The 15,858-nt window shown below is 44.3% G+C and overlaps 2 protein-coding genes across 3 annotated transcripts in view; both read left to right on the top strand.

Annotated features, from left to right (window-relative positions):
- SRRM1 (serine and arginine repetitive matrix 1) overlaps positions 1 to 15,858 on the top strand; it is a 156,610-nt gene that overhangs the window by 35,256 nt on the left and 105,496 nt on the right. The gene's annotated exons all lie outside the window — the stretch shown is intronic.
- CLIC4 (chloride intracellular channel 4) overlaps positions 1 to 15,858 on the top strand; it is a 31,292-nt gene that overhangs the window by 5,611 nt on the left and 9,823 nt on the right. Inside the window, exon 2 of the mRNA XM_080357372.1 lies at positions 10,903 to 11,012. Coding sequence (XP_080213498.1) covers positions 10,903 to 11,012 — 110 coding nt within the window. The remainder of the gene's footprint in view (positions 1 to 10,902; positions 11,013 to 15,858) is intronic.

Here is a 15,858-nt window from a genome sequence, read left to right as displayed (position 1 = left end):
CCACACAGAATCCCAGAATGTCAGGAGTTGAAGGGCCCTGGAAAGCTCATCCAGTGCAATCCCCCCATGGAGCAGGAACACCCAGATGAGGTTACACAGGAAGGTGTCCAGGCGGGTTGGAATGTCTGCACAGAAGGAGACTCCACAACCCCCTGGGCAGCCTGGGCCAGGCTCTGCCACCCTCACCCCCAACAAGTTTCTTCTCATCTTGAAGTGGAACCTCCTGTGTTCCAGTTTGCACCCGTTGCCCCTTGTCCTGTCCCTGGTTGTCACCAGCAGAGCCTGGCTCCATCCTCCTGACACTGCCCCTTTCCATCTTGATCCCCATGAATGAGTCCCCCCTCAGTGTCCTCTTGTCCAGCTCCCTCAGCCTTTCCTCACACGGGAGATGCTCCACTCCCTTCAGCATCTTGGTGGCTGCGCTGGACTCTCTGCAGCAGTTCCCTGTCCTGCTGGAACTGAGGGGCCACAACTGGACACAAGATTCCAGGTGTGGTCTCCCCAGGGCAGAGCAGAGGGGCAGGAGAACCTCTCTGACCTACTGACCACCCCCTTCTAACCCACTCCAGGTCCCATTGGCTTCCTGGCCACAAGGGCCCAGTGCTGGCTTATGCTCATCCTGCTGTCCCCCAGGACCCCCAGGTCCTTTTCCCCTACTCTGCCCTCTGGTAGGTCATTCCCCAACCTATACTGGAACCTGGGGTTGTTCCGGCCCAGATACAAGACTCTACACTTTCTCGTCTTATATTTCATTCAATGTTTCCCTGCCCAGCTCTCCAGCCTGTCCAGGTCTCTGATGGCAGCACAGCTTCCAGTGTCAGCCACTCCTCCCAGTTTGGTGTCACCAGTAAACTTGCTGACAGTCACTCTATTCCCTCGTCCACATCATTGATGAATATAGTGAATAATATAGGCCTCAGCACTGACCCCTGAGGCACTGCACTGGATACAGGCCCCAACTGGACTCTGCCCCATCTAATTTCGTTTTTATCTTTGAAGTTCTCTGTAAATAACTTGTAACAAGCAACTTACTGTTCTGATAATGTTTTGTTCTTTTTTTGCCTTGCATATTCTTCACTCTGGAATGATGCAGTTTCACTCTTAAAATAGATGCTAGGTACTCTGTTCTCATTTGTTGTATTAAGGGTTTGTGAACATTTTAACTGTTAAATCGCCCAAACCCCAAATCATTATGTTGTCTTGATATGAGTTTAAATACGACTTTTGACTTCAGGAGATTTTTATTTTGAGGGGTTTTTTCAGTTCAGGTCAAACATGCGTTTTTGGCCCAATCTGTTTTGTAGGGCTCTGAATGCTGTGTTTGTTTATGCTGAAGTGAACAACATCAGCTAAACTGCTCTTAAGTACAGATGTCTTTGTGTGCGAGTTCTCCGAGAGTTCAAACTTATTCCTTGTATTGTTGGCTAGACAAAGGGCAAGGAACTTGACACGAGGAAAGGAAATGACTTAATTCTGTACACTGAATGTCCATATTAGGTATAAACTAAATATAGGAGTGTAATCCAGGAGTGAAGTCATATCTGTATATTTTCATGAGAAGAGCTAATGAGATCAGTCAGCGCTACTGGATCAGCTTCAGAGGTTTTCTGGCTCTGCCGAAGCATTACTACTTTGGCCAGAGTTTGCTGGTCTGTACTTTGGAGAGCTGCTTTTCTTAAATAAAGGAAATAGTTTTCTACGTGATTTTGTCTAAAAATAAAATCAAAGCAAGCATAGGGATATTTCTGTAGCCTTTCCAAGGGATGTATTAGCTGCCCCAGTGAGACATGCTGTACTGGAGCTTAATGTGATAAGGCGAAACATCCCCACGGAGGAAGTTCTACCCTGCAACTGGAGAACCTGGATACCATCTCCCCAGGGATGCACAATGAATATACTCGGGGAGGTGCCTGTTAGTGAGTTGCACATTGCTTGTGTTGAAACCAGAAGCAACAGAGAGTAAACCAACCTCTCTGCTTGCCTGTCCGACTAATTGCTCATCTCAGCTCTGTAAATTGGGTTATAAACTACCATAAACAGGGTTCTTTGGTTTTGTGTTCTGCAGAAGTGACGCATGTTCAAATGTTTATTTGAAGAACTCATAAATGCCAAAGATAAAAATTTTACTTGGCCTTCTGAGCTCCAGTAACAAAGTTTGCAGTTATTTCCTATGATTTTTATAGATGTTTGATTATTAGAGGTAGGGGGTTGGAAATGGGACTCTTGGGCTGTAACCGAAGCACACACTGTACTTTGTTAACAAATTTAAAAAGTGTGGAGGGAGAGAATCATTGTCATACACAATGCCTGTTCAAGTTCCTATGCTAGGTACCCAGAGGCAAGTTTCAAGCACTGTAAAAGAAACCCTTAGTACTGTATAGTTAATTACCTTACAGTTCCCTAATTGAATATTGCAAGAATGTGTCAGGCTGTTACACAGCAAATTTCAGTCTCTTTGGCCCTGTTGATGTTACTGAGGTTTGTTACAGCTGGATCCCTTTGTCAGAGGTATTGCCACTGCAGTAAGAGGGACAGAAGAGAGATACCAGGCTTCTGCTGTTAATGAGTAATTTAATTCTCCTCTGTCAGGCTAGGAGGTGGTCATGTGCATGGCTGGCCACAGTAATCCCAGCTTTTTGTATCCGTATCATTCAGCTAATTTATTCATTGAAGAAAATTATAGTTAGTATTTAACGCAGCTTTTGATTCTCTGTCTGGTTCTCCCAAAGGATGAACATGGGATAATTTCTTTTCTCCAAAGAACTTGAAGGGCTTAATTAATTTCTACTGAATGGTGAAGTTTAATACATCGTGAAGATCCCATAGCTTTTTACAAAAGCTTTACAGTGAGGATGAGGTAGCAATGAACAAGAGTTGCTGGAAAGTGTATGAGGCAAGGCTGCTAATTATTTTGTTAGAAATAGCATCACAGAGCTAAAAATAGCATCATCCTAAAATGGGCACTTGCTGTTACACTCATGTCTAACACAGCGGGGGCTTATCAGAAAGGTAATGACTTCAGAGGCTACTGGAATGGGCTGATAAACATTCCTTTCCCTGCTTTAAAAGCCAGATCTCAAGTAAATACAGGGAGTTCAGTTAATTCTTTAAGCTTTTTGAGTTTACAGGCGTTTCAGCTGATGTGGAAGTTGGATTGATTACAGTTGAGCAAAGATGGTGCAGCTTGTCAAGAGGCAGTGGTGATCAAGGTTGCTATATGCTCAATCAGTATATAGAAAATATAGACTTAATCGTTTTAGACTGTAATTTTCTTTGTGATGCTGTAGGCTCATTGACCGACAACACACAATGCGAGGAACACAGGTGAATTGGAAGTAATAGCTGTATAAGGTGTCCAACTGCTGACCTTCGGGGTGATGAGGATGATGTTGGATGATTGACTTAGAATCTTCTTAACATTGTGAAAGAATCGCAGGAGTTTGCTTGCTTGTCAGAGACCTTTAATAGTGTGAATAAATCTTAATGGTTGCTACGAGCGTGAAGCTGTCTTGAGATTTGCCTTTACTCCTGGCTCTGTTTGAGAGGTTGACATGGATCTTTAAACCTGCAGTGATTTTTTTATCTATGGGGAAAAAAGGAGAGAGTTGGTTGATAAACATGACAAATATCAGCCATAATGAGCACTCAGGACTGAAATGAAGGAACTTAAATATCCAATGTTGAAGAGCTTTGCCAAATGTGTAGTCCAACATAAAGATGAGGTCAAGACAATCATAATCTCCGAGCCTAGCAGAACTGTCTTTGGAAATGTTTTAAATCTTCTTCATTCTGTCCTCTTTGTGAGTGGATTTTAAATTTTATTTGCCTTTATGAGATGATCCAGACTCTGATTCCACATCATGATTCCTGGACACCTCTGTTTGCGTGTGGGCTGGTGAGATCCTGTAGGGCAAGGTGTGTGTAGTAGGTGTTTACCAGGCCTTTTTCGTTTATCTTTCACGTGGATATGTTGATAGCAGCTCTCATGGGCTAATTATCGAAGCAGGCGGACGTTTTTGCAATGTTTATGACGTGTTTATTGCTTGAACACTCTCATTGGTATGTCTGGCAGAAGGGAAAAAACATGCTGGAAGGAGTTATTCACAGTTGCTGTTGGGTTTGTGCTGGCATCGCTATTTTCACACAGAATCCCAGAATGTCAGGGGTTGGAAGGGCCCTGGAAAGCTCATCCAGTGCAATCCCCCCATGGAGCAGGAACACCCAGATGAGGTTACACAGGAAGGTGTCCAGGCGGGTTGGAATGTCTGCACAGAAGGAGACTCCACAACCCCCCTGGGCAGCCTGGGCCAGGCTCTGCCACCCTCACCCCCAACAAATTTCTTCTCATATCTTTATATATCTGTAAACATGAATGAGTCCCCCCTCAGTGTCCTCTTGTCCAGCTCCAGAGCCCCAGCTCCCTCAGCCTTTCCTCACACGGGAGATGCTCCACTCCCTGCAGCATCTTGGTGGCTGCGCTGGACTCTCTCCAGCAGTTCCCTGTCCTGCTGGAACTGAGGGGCCACAACTGGACACAAGATTCCAGGTGTGGTCTCCCCAGGGCAGAGCAGAGGGGCAGGAGAACCTCTCTGACCTACTGACCACCCCCTTCTAACCCACCCCAGGTCCCATTGGCTTCCTGGCCACAAGGGCCCAGTGCTGGCTCATGGTCATGCTGCTGTCCCCAGCACCCCCAGGTCCCTTTCCCCTACGCTGCTCTCTAATAGGTCATTCCCCAACTTATACTGGAACCTGGGGTTGTTCCTGCCCAGATTCAAGACTCTACACTTGCCCTTGTTCTATTTCATTCAATGTTTCCCTGCCCAGCTCTCCAGCCTGTCCAGGTCCCTGATGGCAGCACAGCTTCCAGTGTCAGCCACTCCTCCCAGCTTGGTGTCATCAGCAAACTTGCTGACAGTCACTCTATTCCCTCGTCCAAATCGTTGATGAATCTATTGAATAATACCGGCCCCAGCACTGCCCCCTGAGGCACTGCACTGGATACAGGCCTCCAAGTGGACTCTGCCCCATTGACCATGACTCTCTGGCTTCTTCCCTTCAGCCAGTTCGCAGTCCACCTCCCTACCCGCTCATCCAGAGCACACTTCTTCAGTTTACCTGTGAGGATGCTGTGGGAGACTGTGTCAAATGCCTCACTCAAGTCAAGGTAGATCGCGTCCCCTATTCTGCCATCATCCATCCACCTTGTTATGTCCTCATAAAAGTCCATGAGGTTGGTCAAGGACGACTTCCCCTTGGTGAAGCCATGTTGACTGCCCCTAATGACCCTCTTATCCCTGATATGCCTTGAGATGACACCAAGGAGAAGTCGTTCCATCAGTTTCCCAGGGATGGAGGTGAGGCTGACTGGTCTGGAGTTCCCCGGCTCCTCCTTCTTGCCCTTTTTGAAGACTGGAGTGACATTTGCCTTCCTCCAGTCCTCAGGCACCTCTCCCATTTTCCAAGACTTGGCAAAGATGATGGAGAGAGGTCCAGCAATGTTTTGTTGATATCTTTGAAAAATAAAGAGCCTGAGAGTTTGTTTACTTCCCTTAGTTTGCCTATCCTTATAATACTGTTCTTTACATTTTCTATTTTAACGTTTTTTTTCATTACTCCTTGTTCTACACTTACCCGCGTAGCTGAATTACTGTGAGAAGTATGAAGAAAAGTATTTCATAGCAGCACATCAAGTATCTGTAGGCAATATTTCCATGTTAAGGTTAGAGTAATATTTACTCGCTCACTTTCAGTGCTATTAAGAGAATGCAAATGGGTGGTTTAAGTTCTTGTATGTCGCAAACAGCGCCTGCTGCTGCCACCACTTATAGGTTCCTGGTAATAGTAATAAAATGTTTGATCTATATTGAAACAGCGTGTGAAGGCCCTTCTATTAATAGTATTCTGAATCTTTTGCAGGACAGAGTTGTCTTCCATGTTGTGGGGTTTATTTGGTTTGTGCCGCTCTCGCTCATTGAAGGGTGCTGTCAAGTTTTGGCCTGGCCGGTGGCAGGATGACACTGTGGTATTGCAGACAACGCTTTTTCAGTCCTGATTTCTGCAGCTTGCTGCCTTGTCACCTGTTTTCTTCTTTTGAATGACGCTTCATTAATATTTGAGACATCAGGCCCCTTTAAGGTCTGTTTTGCCTTGCGGGGTGGGTGCTCACAGATAACATCCCTGCAGCTCATCCGTCTTCTGCCTGAACAAAAACACAAAGCAGTCGGTACGGTGGCACCATACGGAGGAGGCGTTTGATTGGTGTTACATCAAATACTGTTACAGTCCTTTCATGGACGTAATTCTTTACATCTTATCTGAAAACACTGCTCACTGAACAGCATGGAATTCTGTTTATCCAGCTTGGCAAGATAAAGGGCTGAGCAGACGCTGCAAGGATTTAGACTGATATTACCAGACCACTTTCAATATTTATGTGTGGAACGTTAAACCAGTTTTGAATTGCTGTGTGTTTTTGACTTGAATCACTTCGTTAGTTTACTTTACACCATTTCCTCTCAAAACAGTAATTCCTATAGGATTATTATTAATTTGCTCTTATTTTTGAAATGATTTTACCTTTCATGAAACATGGAGTGATTTTATCTGCTGTTTTGAGGCAACACGTGTGCATCATACTGTTCTTTTCATGTAGCTTTCCCTGCAGTGAAACAGAAATACATGGTGGTGTTGTTGAGTACATGTCCTTTGGTGGATAATGGCAGCTTCGTTTGGTGATAACTGAAAATTAACCCTAATAGCAGGGAAGTTTACATTATTTAGTTATAAAGATTTTTAGACTGGTTTTGGAAAGAATTGGAAGTAAAGCGCAAAGCTTGTCGGTATAGAATGAGTGTAATCTCCTGTAATTAGCAAATAAGCTGCACTGATGCTAGTATAGAGAAGTCAACATTTAATAGTTTCTTCACTCTGATAGTTATTAGGATTAGACACTAAAGATATCCTGGAATATTATGGCCTGAATTATAAAAACAAGTCAATGACAGATTTCTAGCTTTTCTAATAGGGACCTTAAGAAACAATTGTTACACGATTAACCCCCTGCATGATGAATAATGCAGAATCTCGGGATATTCTTGCAGTATTTAAAGGATTATAGATTACTGTCAGCACAACTGAGAAAATCAGAGTCAGAACTGACTCTTGAAGAATCCAACCAACTTATCTCCCTTCAAAAAAGCTCCTGGTGCGATGGATGAGGAATGACGTGTTCCATGCAGCGTGACGTGGATCTGCACGCTGGTTCTAACAGGTCTGCGCTGCAGCTCCCGACACATCAGATACATCAAGACACAAAACGGGCCTCTCAGGCAAATGGTTACAGAGCAGAATTCCTTGCACGAGCACTGAAGCCAGAAGTTTCTTGGCATTCTGTCCGCATTCCTTTCCCAGTATGTGCTTGGAATAACTTGGGACTTTTTGGAGCAGAAGTGGGACAAACGTTTGAATGCAGACAGAAAAGTCTGTGCTCAGTTTAGCTTTGAAAAGGCGTTAGGTTTTGTTCCAAACACCATATGTTAGCAGGCTATCATATTTTTTGACTCAAATAATCCCAAAAGCCCGTCTTGCTAAAACAAAAGCAGATGCTATTTGTTAAGTTGTTTGTTCATTTTGAATGTTACGCTTGTGTTGGGAGAGAAGAAGAGTTTTGGTACAAGTTGGCTTTACAGCATAAAGGCATTTGACCTTTTTTGGTCCTCATTGTTCACCTTGGTTTTGGCTTAGGAAAATGGACCTTAATGAAGGCGACAGCTCTGTGCTATACCTTAAATTTGAAACCATTTTTCATTCAGTTTGTGACTTAAAAGACAGGCTAGGATTTAATTTGTAGAATAATAAACAAAAGTACCTCCTGAATTTGAGTTTGATTGATTTCTGTTGCAATTTTTAAAACTTCCTCTTGAAATAATAAAGCTCCATAGTAGAATTACATCATATGAAAGAAGGCATGGGCTTTAATCCAACACCCTAACGTCCTCTCAGACTGTATTGTTGCAGCTGTTAAATTTCATAGTCTGTCTGATAGAAAAATGTCTGTTCATCATTTTTCAGAGGCAGGTAAGATCTTGTACGTTGCACAAAAAAAAAGGTAGATGAGTACAGGTCTACAGTGGCATAATTCACCTGCAGGAAATGTCTGTTGCAGTGTAAACACAGGAATGTAACTGTAGTGGAAAATCCTGAGACACACGCCCCTGTCTGGAGGGATAGTATTGCAGTTAATATGTAATCCGTGAGAACATACAGCTGTTAGGTATAGGCTGCAGAGTGGAATCTTCATGGAAGCGTCTTGTGATGTAGGAACACATGAATCCATATAGGAGCAAGAAGCCTCAGAGATGGTCCAGAGCGCACTCCCTCGGTTTAACTGTGAGGATACTGTGGAGACTGTGTCAAATGCCTCACTCAAGTCAAGGTAGATCATGTCCACCACTCTGCCATCATCCATCCATCTTATGTCCTCATACAAGTCAATGAGGTTGGAGGAGGGAAGAGAAAATCACTTGAGCCCCAGACTCTTTTACCATCCGTCCCAAGGCCTTGAAATCTTTTTTCATTCCCGTCAGCCTGCGAGATGCAGCGTTCTCCCCGTCTGTCTGGAGGATCAGCAGTGGGTAGTAGTAGCCTGTTGGGTGCACCAGGCTGGGGAGCGTCCTGGTGATGTCCCTGATCCGGGCTCCGGGTAGACTGCACACTTCCCTACGATGAGGGTCAGCTCTGCAGATTGGGCACTCCGTCCCTCTCAGAGGGAATTGCCTATTACAATTACCCTTCTTTCTTATGTGAGGTGGTGTTGAGGCGTGGGGTCAACTGCCTCTTTCTATGTGACCTCGTAGGTGGACCTTGCACCACATCCTCACCTACCTCCTCTTCAAGATCCAGGGCCTCAAACCTATTACAGAGGGGCACCTGGAGAGGCAAAGCAGGCAAGGATTGGGGTTGCCCATGGAACCGGCTTCCAACCCTCGCCATCTTTTCTGTCCCCTACCTCTGCCTGACAGCGGCAGGGGCTGTCTCAGGTCTTCTCCCTCTGCCCGACAGGGCAAGGGCTCCATCACCTTTTGGGGGTATCCCCCTGGAGCTTCTCTGAGTGGCACACCACCAGGGAGTTATTCCATCAGTCCATTTCCTTTTCACACTGATGGTCCTCAGCATCTCAATCTCCTCCTTAAGCTTTGCAGCCATGCTGAGCAGACCTTGCGCCTGCTCACCCCTCACACGGGTGGGATGCTGCCCATCCTCCCCCCGCAGCAGCAGCAGACTCTGGCACTCCCTGCAGCCAGAAACCTGAACAGCCACGGTTCGGGGCAGACAGTCTGTGTGAGTTGCTACAGTCATCTTCAGACAAGCTCTTTCTGATCGAGACCATGGTCGGCAACAGTTTGAGACAGTGGCAATAGGTGAGAGAGTCTAACTAGCAAAGGTGAGTTACTGCACCCGCTGCTGCAGCACAGTGTGGGTGCTACTCACCCGCGTCAGGATGGATGCTTGTAGAAATGAGACCATAAACCTGAGGCAACATAAACCAGTTTATGAATTCTCATGCCTTGGTATGGATCGATAACTGTTAAAGGAGTCTCAGCCTTATCAGCAAAGGCACTATGAGTTTTTGTAGCTCTGCCTTTAAATATCTGGTGCTTAGTGGACATACTTGTTTTCTGTCATTTCTCTGAGGGGTGCAGCCAGCATACCCTACAATATGTTTTAAAATAGCCTAGTTGAGAGGTGATAGTAATGATGAAAGAATTATCCAGGTTCTGAGAATTGTACTGATTAAAATTATTCTTGGAAGTACTCTCATAAAAATAAGCAAAATCCTTTGAAACTCATCTAATGTAAAGTGTCAAGATAATCTGACGTATGTGGCTGTTGTAACTACTGAACCAGCTTTCTTTTCAGAGGATGGAATTTTATAGCAAGATTCAAGGTTTCAAGTGTCTAATTCTAGCCCATTAAAACCTAAAATTTTCCAAGTCAGCAGTACATAGTTCATTGTCGGAGCAATCATGAGATGCATGCCATCACTGGGTGCCCTGGAGTGCCTTTCTGTTGCTACGCAATGGACCTTTGTTGTGGTAGGACAAAGACTTATTGATAAATTGCCTATAAAACGTGGCTTTGGAATATGACTTTATTGTCAGTGAAGTCTCTATGTACTTAGTTATGTCTTTCCTTACAACACCTGCAGTACAATAAAGATCCAGAGTTCCTGGTTGCACTTGGCTCGCTGTAGAGTTACACAGGGAGAGATATAAGCAGTACACTGGAAGATGACTACAATTAATTAGCTATGCCTTGTAGAAGAAGGAAAAAAGAATAATTAGGAACAATATTGACATAGGAAAACTGCCATCAAAAGGTGTAGCTGCTCAGATGAGTATGATTAGCTGCCCTTTTTTGACTCTTAAGAGCAGTTGGATCATTTTCAATGTGAAAGAGAACTTATTTTGTGATTGGAACTCTTGTTTGGATACACTTTGTGAGTAGCTGTTAGAGGACATGTCAGATAGATTAGTCGACTTCATAAATGTGCAAATTTCACCATAATAAAGTCCTTGTTATGTCTACAGCATAAAAAAAAGTCATTGGAAGGTGCAAGTATTCTTTTTCTTTCAATAAATAGCATGATGCAGAAGTCCATGCATACCTTCCCAGCATATGAAGTGTATTGAGTTATTCTGAGGATGCTCATTTTTGTGCATTTTGCACGATGCCGGTTGGCTGGGAGCTGCTTAGATCTATGGGAGAGTCAGTGATCTGAGGACTCTGCAGACAATAAAACCCATGATCTGTTACCAAGTTTGTCTTTACTGAAGATCGTCCTGTAATTGTGAGCGTGGCACAGTCCTACCTGCTAATGAACGCTGTGTTTTCCTGCAGGCTGGCAGTGATGGCGAGAGCATAGGAAACTGTCCCTTTTCTCAGAGGCTGTTCATGATTCTGTGGCTGAAGGGAGTGGTGTTCAGCGTCACAACAGTTGACCTGAAGAGGTAAGAAATTCTAAATTACGGCTTATTTTCTGACGTTAAAATCTGTCCTTAGAAAATACTCAGTGTACATGGTGCATTCACTGATGGTTATTTGTATCTGTAACCAAAACCAGTTGATCTGATCGATTCTCTTGAAGTGATCCTCTTCTGTGAAGTGTGTGCCTTAGCGACTAAGAAGGGGTGAGATGTGAATCCAGGAGTCTTTAATTTGCTAAGATTGGGTGGATTTTATGACAAGTGGTAAGGCTAAATTCAGCAGAGGCCTTGTGTTTGTTTTCGGTGTGAAGTCATGTTTTCACAGCACTAATATAACCTGATTCACTGAGCTCTCTGAGAGAGGAGAAACTGCCGATGCTTAAAACCTTATTTTCAGAAATAAATACACAGTGTTCTCCAATGAATCAAGTGTAAAATGTGTAAGAAATCACCCTGTTAGCTTTAAACCTTTTCTGGTAATTTTTTGAAGACAATGACTTGTATTAATTTTTCAAAATCACCAGAGCTGCTTGTGTACTGTGTAGAGTTTCCTTTCCTTTTAGTGATGGTGTTCTTTAACCTCTTATTGGGATGGCAGGGGATAGAAGAATGTTAGAAGAGGTGTTTTGTATTTGGAAGCATTTTTACTGCTGAACCAGTCTGAGAAATGTCTTTCAGATGCCTGTTGCTTTGGTTTTATTTGTGTGCCTTTGGCAACTTGGAGTTAATTGCATAGGGGGATGGGATGTAAAACTAACTTTTAGAATATAAATTGGTTGCAGATGTTTAAAATGGTCCTTTCTTACACAAGGAAAGCTTTCAGGGTTTTTATGTTGGGGAGGGGAAAACACTGAGCACAAAATTAAACTGCACGGGAATAGGTCAAATGAACCCTATTGTACACTGAATTATTTTATGCTAAAGGAAAAGAAGGACTAATTCAGATTTGAATTGATGTTGATACAAACTTAATTCCTTTCAGACTTTAAATAAAGCCTCATAAATACAAATGCAACATTCCGGATCGTCTAGTAGGTAGTTGTAGAGTAGGATAGCTTGCAAAATGTCAAATTCAGTTAACTGCTTAAGTGGAAATGTTTTATACCAGATGGTGTTTTTTCCCCGTTAGCATTACCAGAATGATAATAGGTAGTAGACGTCGCCTTAATACTTGTAATATTGTCATAAGAAATTGCTTTTACAAGTACATTATTTAAGCCAATTACCTTCTCTTTTGTTCTCTTGAAAGAGACAAACTCATTGAAGAGCTTGGTAGTCATGATTTTAAGCACCTGAATTTATTTTATTAGCCAAAAAAAAAAAGAAGAGAGTTTACTTGCAACCCATGGTGCTGCCTCAGAGCCTGATTTCTGCACAGCAGTCAGGCAAACTCTGCTTGTCAGGCTTAAAAGGTCACAGTTGGGTACAAAAGTTCACAAGGGAGTAAGTTGGGACAGAGGAAAATCTGAGTCTGATGTGACTGACTCTGGCGTGTATTTTCCCTTCCATAATTGCAGCGGACATCATACTGTGTAACAAAAGAACGTTTTGCAGTTCTACTCTTAAGACACAAAAATATGCACATAGGCAAACAGAGCGGGACATGGTGCCCTTTCAAAGAAATCAGACGTTTCTTGCTCCTGTTTAGTCAGACAGAAGCTTTATTCTTTCCCTATTCAGAAGCAGCGTTTCAGTGCTCAGAGCTGTGGCTTGTTATGCTGAGTGGGGCAGAGCTGCAGTACACACACCATTCCTTGGGCTTGGAACAACACCGAGTGCAGTTCTGAAATCCCATTTTAAACATCTTGATTATGTGGTTTTCCAATTATGTTGACAAAGGTTAAGTAAAGAGATTAGTAAATATTAAAGACCGTGCAGAGGTGAATGCAGCTTCAGCAGTGTGACATACTGCTTAGGAACAGGAGGCAAAGTTTTATTGCTGGCATTTTTTTCGTGTTACTCTTCAGACACTCATTGTAGTAATTGTGTGATTTATAAAACACTGTAGAGCGTATTACATTGGGGGGCTGCCTTTGTGTGATCTTGAAGTTATTTGAGCGCTATTTTCCCTCCTTCCATTTTTGGGTGATGATATGGGAGGGAATAGAGTAATTAAGTCTGTAAACAATTTACTCCAGGACTGGTGCTACAGGCAGGGCTTTGGGTTCTTTGCTAACGGCTGGTTTTACAAGACACCAGTCCAAACAGTGATATGTGGGAAAGGTTTATCTCGCAGGGGCAAAAGGATGCTGGGACAGGAATTAGGTGGGCTCATTTGGAGAGCTTTAAACTGGGCTTGAAGGGGGATGAGGCTGTAGCTGGGCTTGCATCAGCAGGGCATCCCTCTAGAGTTCAAGAAGGCTGGGAGGCCTCCCATACCCCTGGGCTGAAATGGGTGTGCTCGGCTCGCTCTCTGAAATGCCTGCACACCAATACGCACAGCATGGCGAATAAGCAGGAGGAGTTAGAAACCTGTGTTAGGGCAGGAGATTATGACCTAGTGGCAATTACGGAGACATGGTGGGACAGCACACATGGCTGGAATGTGGCCATGGATGGCTGTGTCCGTGTCAGGAAAGACAGGCCAGCCAGGCGTGCTGGTGGAGTTGCTCTTTATGTGAGAGAGCAACTCCAATGTATTGAGCATTGTCCAGGCACGGATGAGGAGCGAATTGAGAGTCTATGGGTGAAAGTTAAGGGGCAGGCTGGCAAGGGTGATACTGTTGTGGGTGTCTATTCTAGGCCACCAGATCAGGGTGAGGAAGTTGATGAGGCCTCTACAGACAGCTGAGAGCAGCCGCACAGTCACAGGCCCTGGTTCTGGTGGGGGATTTGAACTTCCCTGATGTTTGTTGGAAGGGCCATTCAGCCAGCCACAATCCAGGAGGTTCCTCCAGTGCTTTGACGATAACTTTGTGATGCCAAGGGTGGAGGAGCCGACTAGAAGAGCAGCACTGCTGGACCTCATCCTCACTGACAAGGAGGGGCTGGTTGAAGCGGTAAAGGTTGAGGGCTGCCTTGGTTGCAGCGACCGTGAGATGGTGCAGTTCAGGTTCTCCTGTGGCAGGAGCAGGACAGCAAGCAGAACTGCAACCCCGGATTTCAGCAGGGCAAACTTTGGCCTTTTCAAGCAATTGCTGGGGGAAATCGCTGACGTTCTATTTGCTGTTGTAGTTTGTGGCAAAGCAGCAAAATACTTATACCTTAACTCTATTGTTAAAAAGCCTTAATTAGCTACTGATAGCCACATTTTTAAGGATGTGGTCCTGCCTCCAAATCGCCCCACAGTTTACGGGGGTGGTACTGGCTATCGTGGAATTGGTTTTAGTGGTCATGGGAGTAGTTTTCTTTAAAGCTGTCCAGTTTTCTCTCTGAAATAATCTTCACTATAACATTTTAAATTGCCTTGTTGCTTGACTGTTAAGGGAAATTGCCCTCTTAGCCTTTTAAGGATATTCCTGTGTACTTGTGATGCTCTAAGGGCTGTGGCTTGTATGTGGTAAACCAGGGTTTGTTAATGATCCCCTGGCAAGAGCAGCAAACTGGAAGTCAAACCCTGTATTACGTTTGGGCTTTGGCTGTGGGATGTTGATCTGCTTTCATTTTCTCTAAAAAGATAGAGGTTGTCGGACTGGCGTGGCGAGATGGGTCAGTAAAATGTTCTGAGATCCTTGAGATGCACTCGGATTCTTTGGAACACTTTTTTGGTTGGCTCATTAGATTAGTCTGTTTCTGAAATAAAATCTTGCCTTTGATAATATTACTGCAAATCCGGCAGTCTTGCCTGTGTTTGTTTTTAAAATAACATTCCTTTTGAGGAATTTTATCTAGCCAACATGTGAAATTGGAAATGAGCCACGATGACTTCCTGTAATTGTTGTGGGTTACAAAGCTCTATTTAAATGAAGTGTTAAGCTACTTAAAGCATTAACCAATAACAGACTTTAAATCCTAAAAGTAAGAGGGTGATGGCAGCTATTGGTGAGAATAACTTAAAAATTGAAAATGATTGAGTCCTTGTATTAACAAGACTTTTGTCACCCGGCTGAAGGCAAGGTGCTTAATGTTCTTACATATAAATTGAGATTTCTCATTTACAGAATTACAGAATCCCAGAGTGTCAGGGGTTGAAGGGCCCTGGAAAGCTCATCCAGTGCAATCCCCCCATGGAGCAGGAACACCCACATGAGGTTACACAGGAAGGTGTCCAGGCGGGTTGGAATGTCTGCACAGAAGGAGACTCCACAACCTCCCTGGGCAGCCTGGGCCAGGCTCTGCCACCCTCACCCCAACAAGTTGCTTCTCATCTTTAAGTGGAACCTCCTGTGTTCCAGTTTGCACCCATTGCCCCCTTGTCCTGTCTCGGTTGTCACCCAGAAGAGCCTGGCTCCATCCTCCTGACACTGCCCCTTTCCATATTGATCCCCATGAATGAGTCCCCCCTCAGTGTCCTCTTGTCCAGCTCCAGAGCCCCAGCTCCCTCAGCCTTTCCTCACACGGGAGATGCTCCACTCCCTTCAGCATCTTCGTTGCCCTGTTTAGTTTTACATTTAGTCCCAAGTGCTCCTGCCTGCTGTGTGCACTTTGACACTCTCTACCATCACTGTTTGCGCTGCTTAGAAGGTTCAGCAGTGGGCAGGACGTGAAATCCTGGCAGGGGTTCTTAATTTTGTAAGAAGTGGAAAGCAACGTTGCCATAGGACACACTTACGCTTTGTGGTATCCCTGAGGGCACTGCTCTCTCTAGCTGCCCCAGTGACCATGGTTGTGTGTGTTCCTGATCCAGTGCTTCCAGTCTACAGTAAATCCAGTTCTCAGTGTCTGCTGCTGGCTCAGAAATGTGGCCACGTCGTACAAAGCACAAACCCCG

Source organism: Nesoenas mayeri (assembly GCF_963082525.1).
Source record: "Nesoenas mayeri genome assembly, chromosome: 21".
NCBI lineage: Eukaryota > Metazoa > Chordata > Aves > Columbiformes > Columbidae > Nesoenas > Nesoenas mayeri.
The sequence above is the reverse complement of the archived record's forward strand: the minus strand, read 5'-3'. Positions and strand labels throughout refer to the sequence as shown.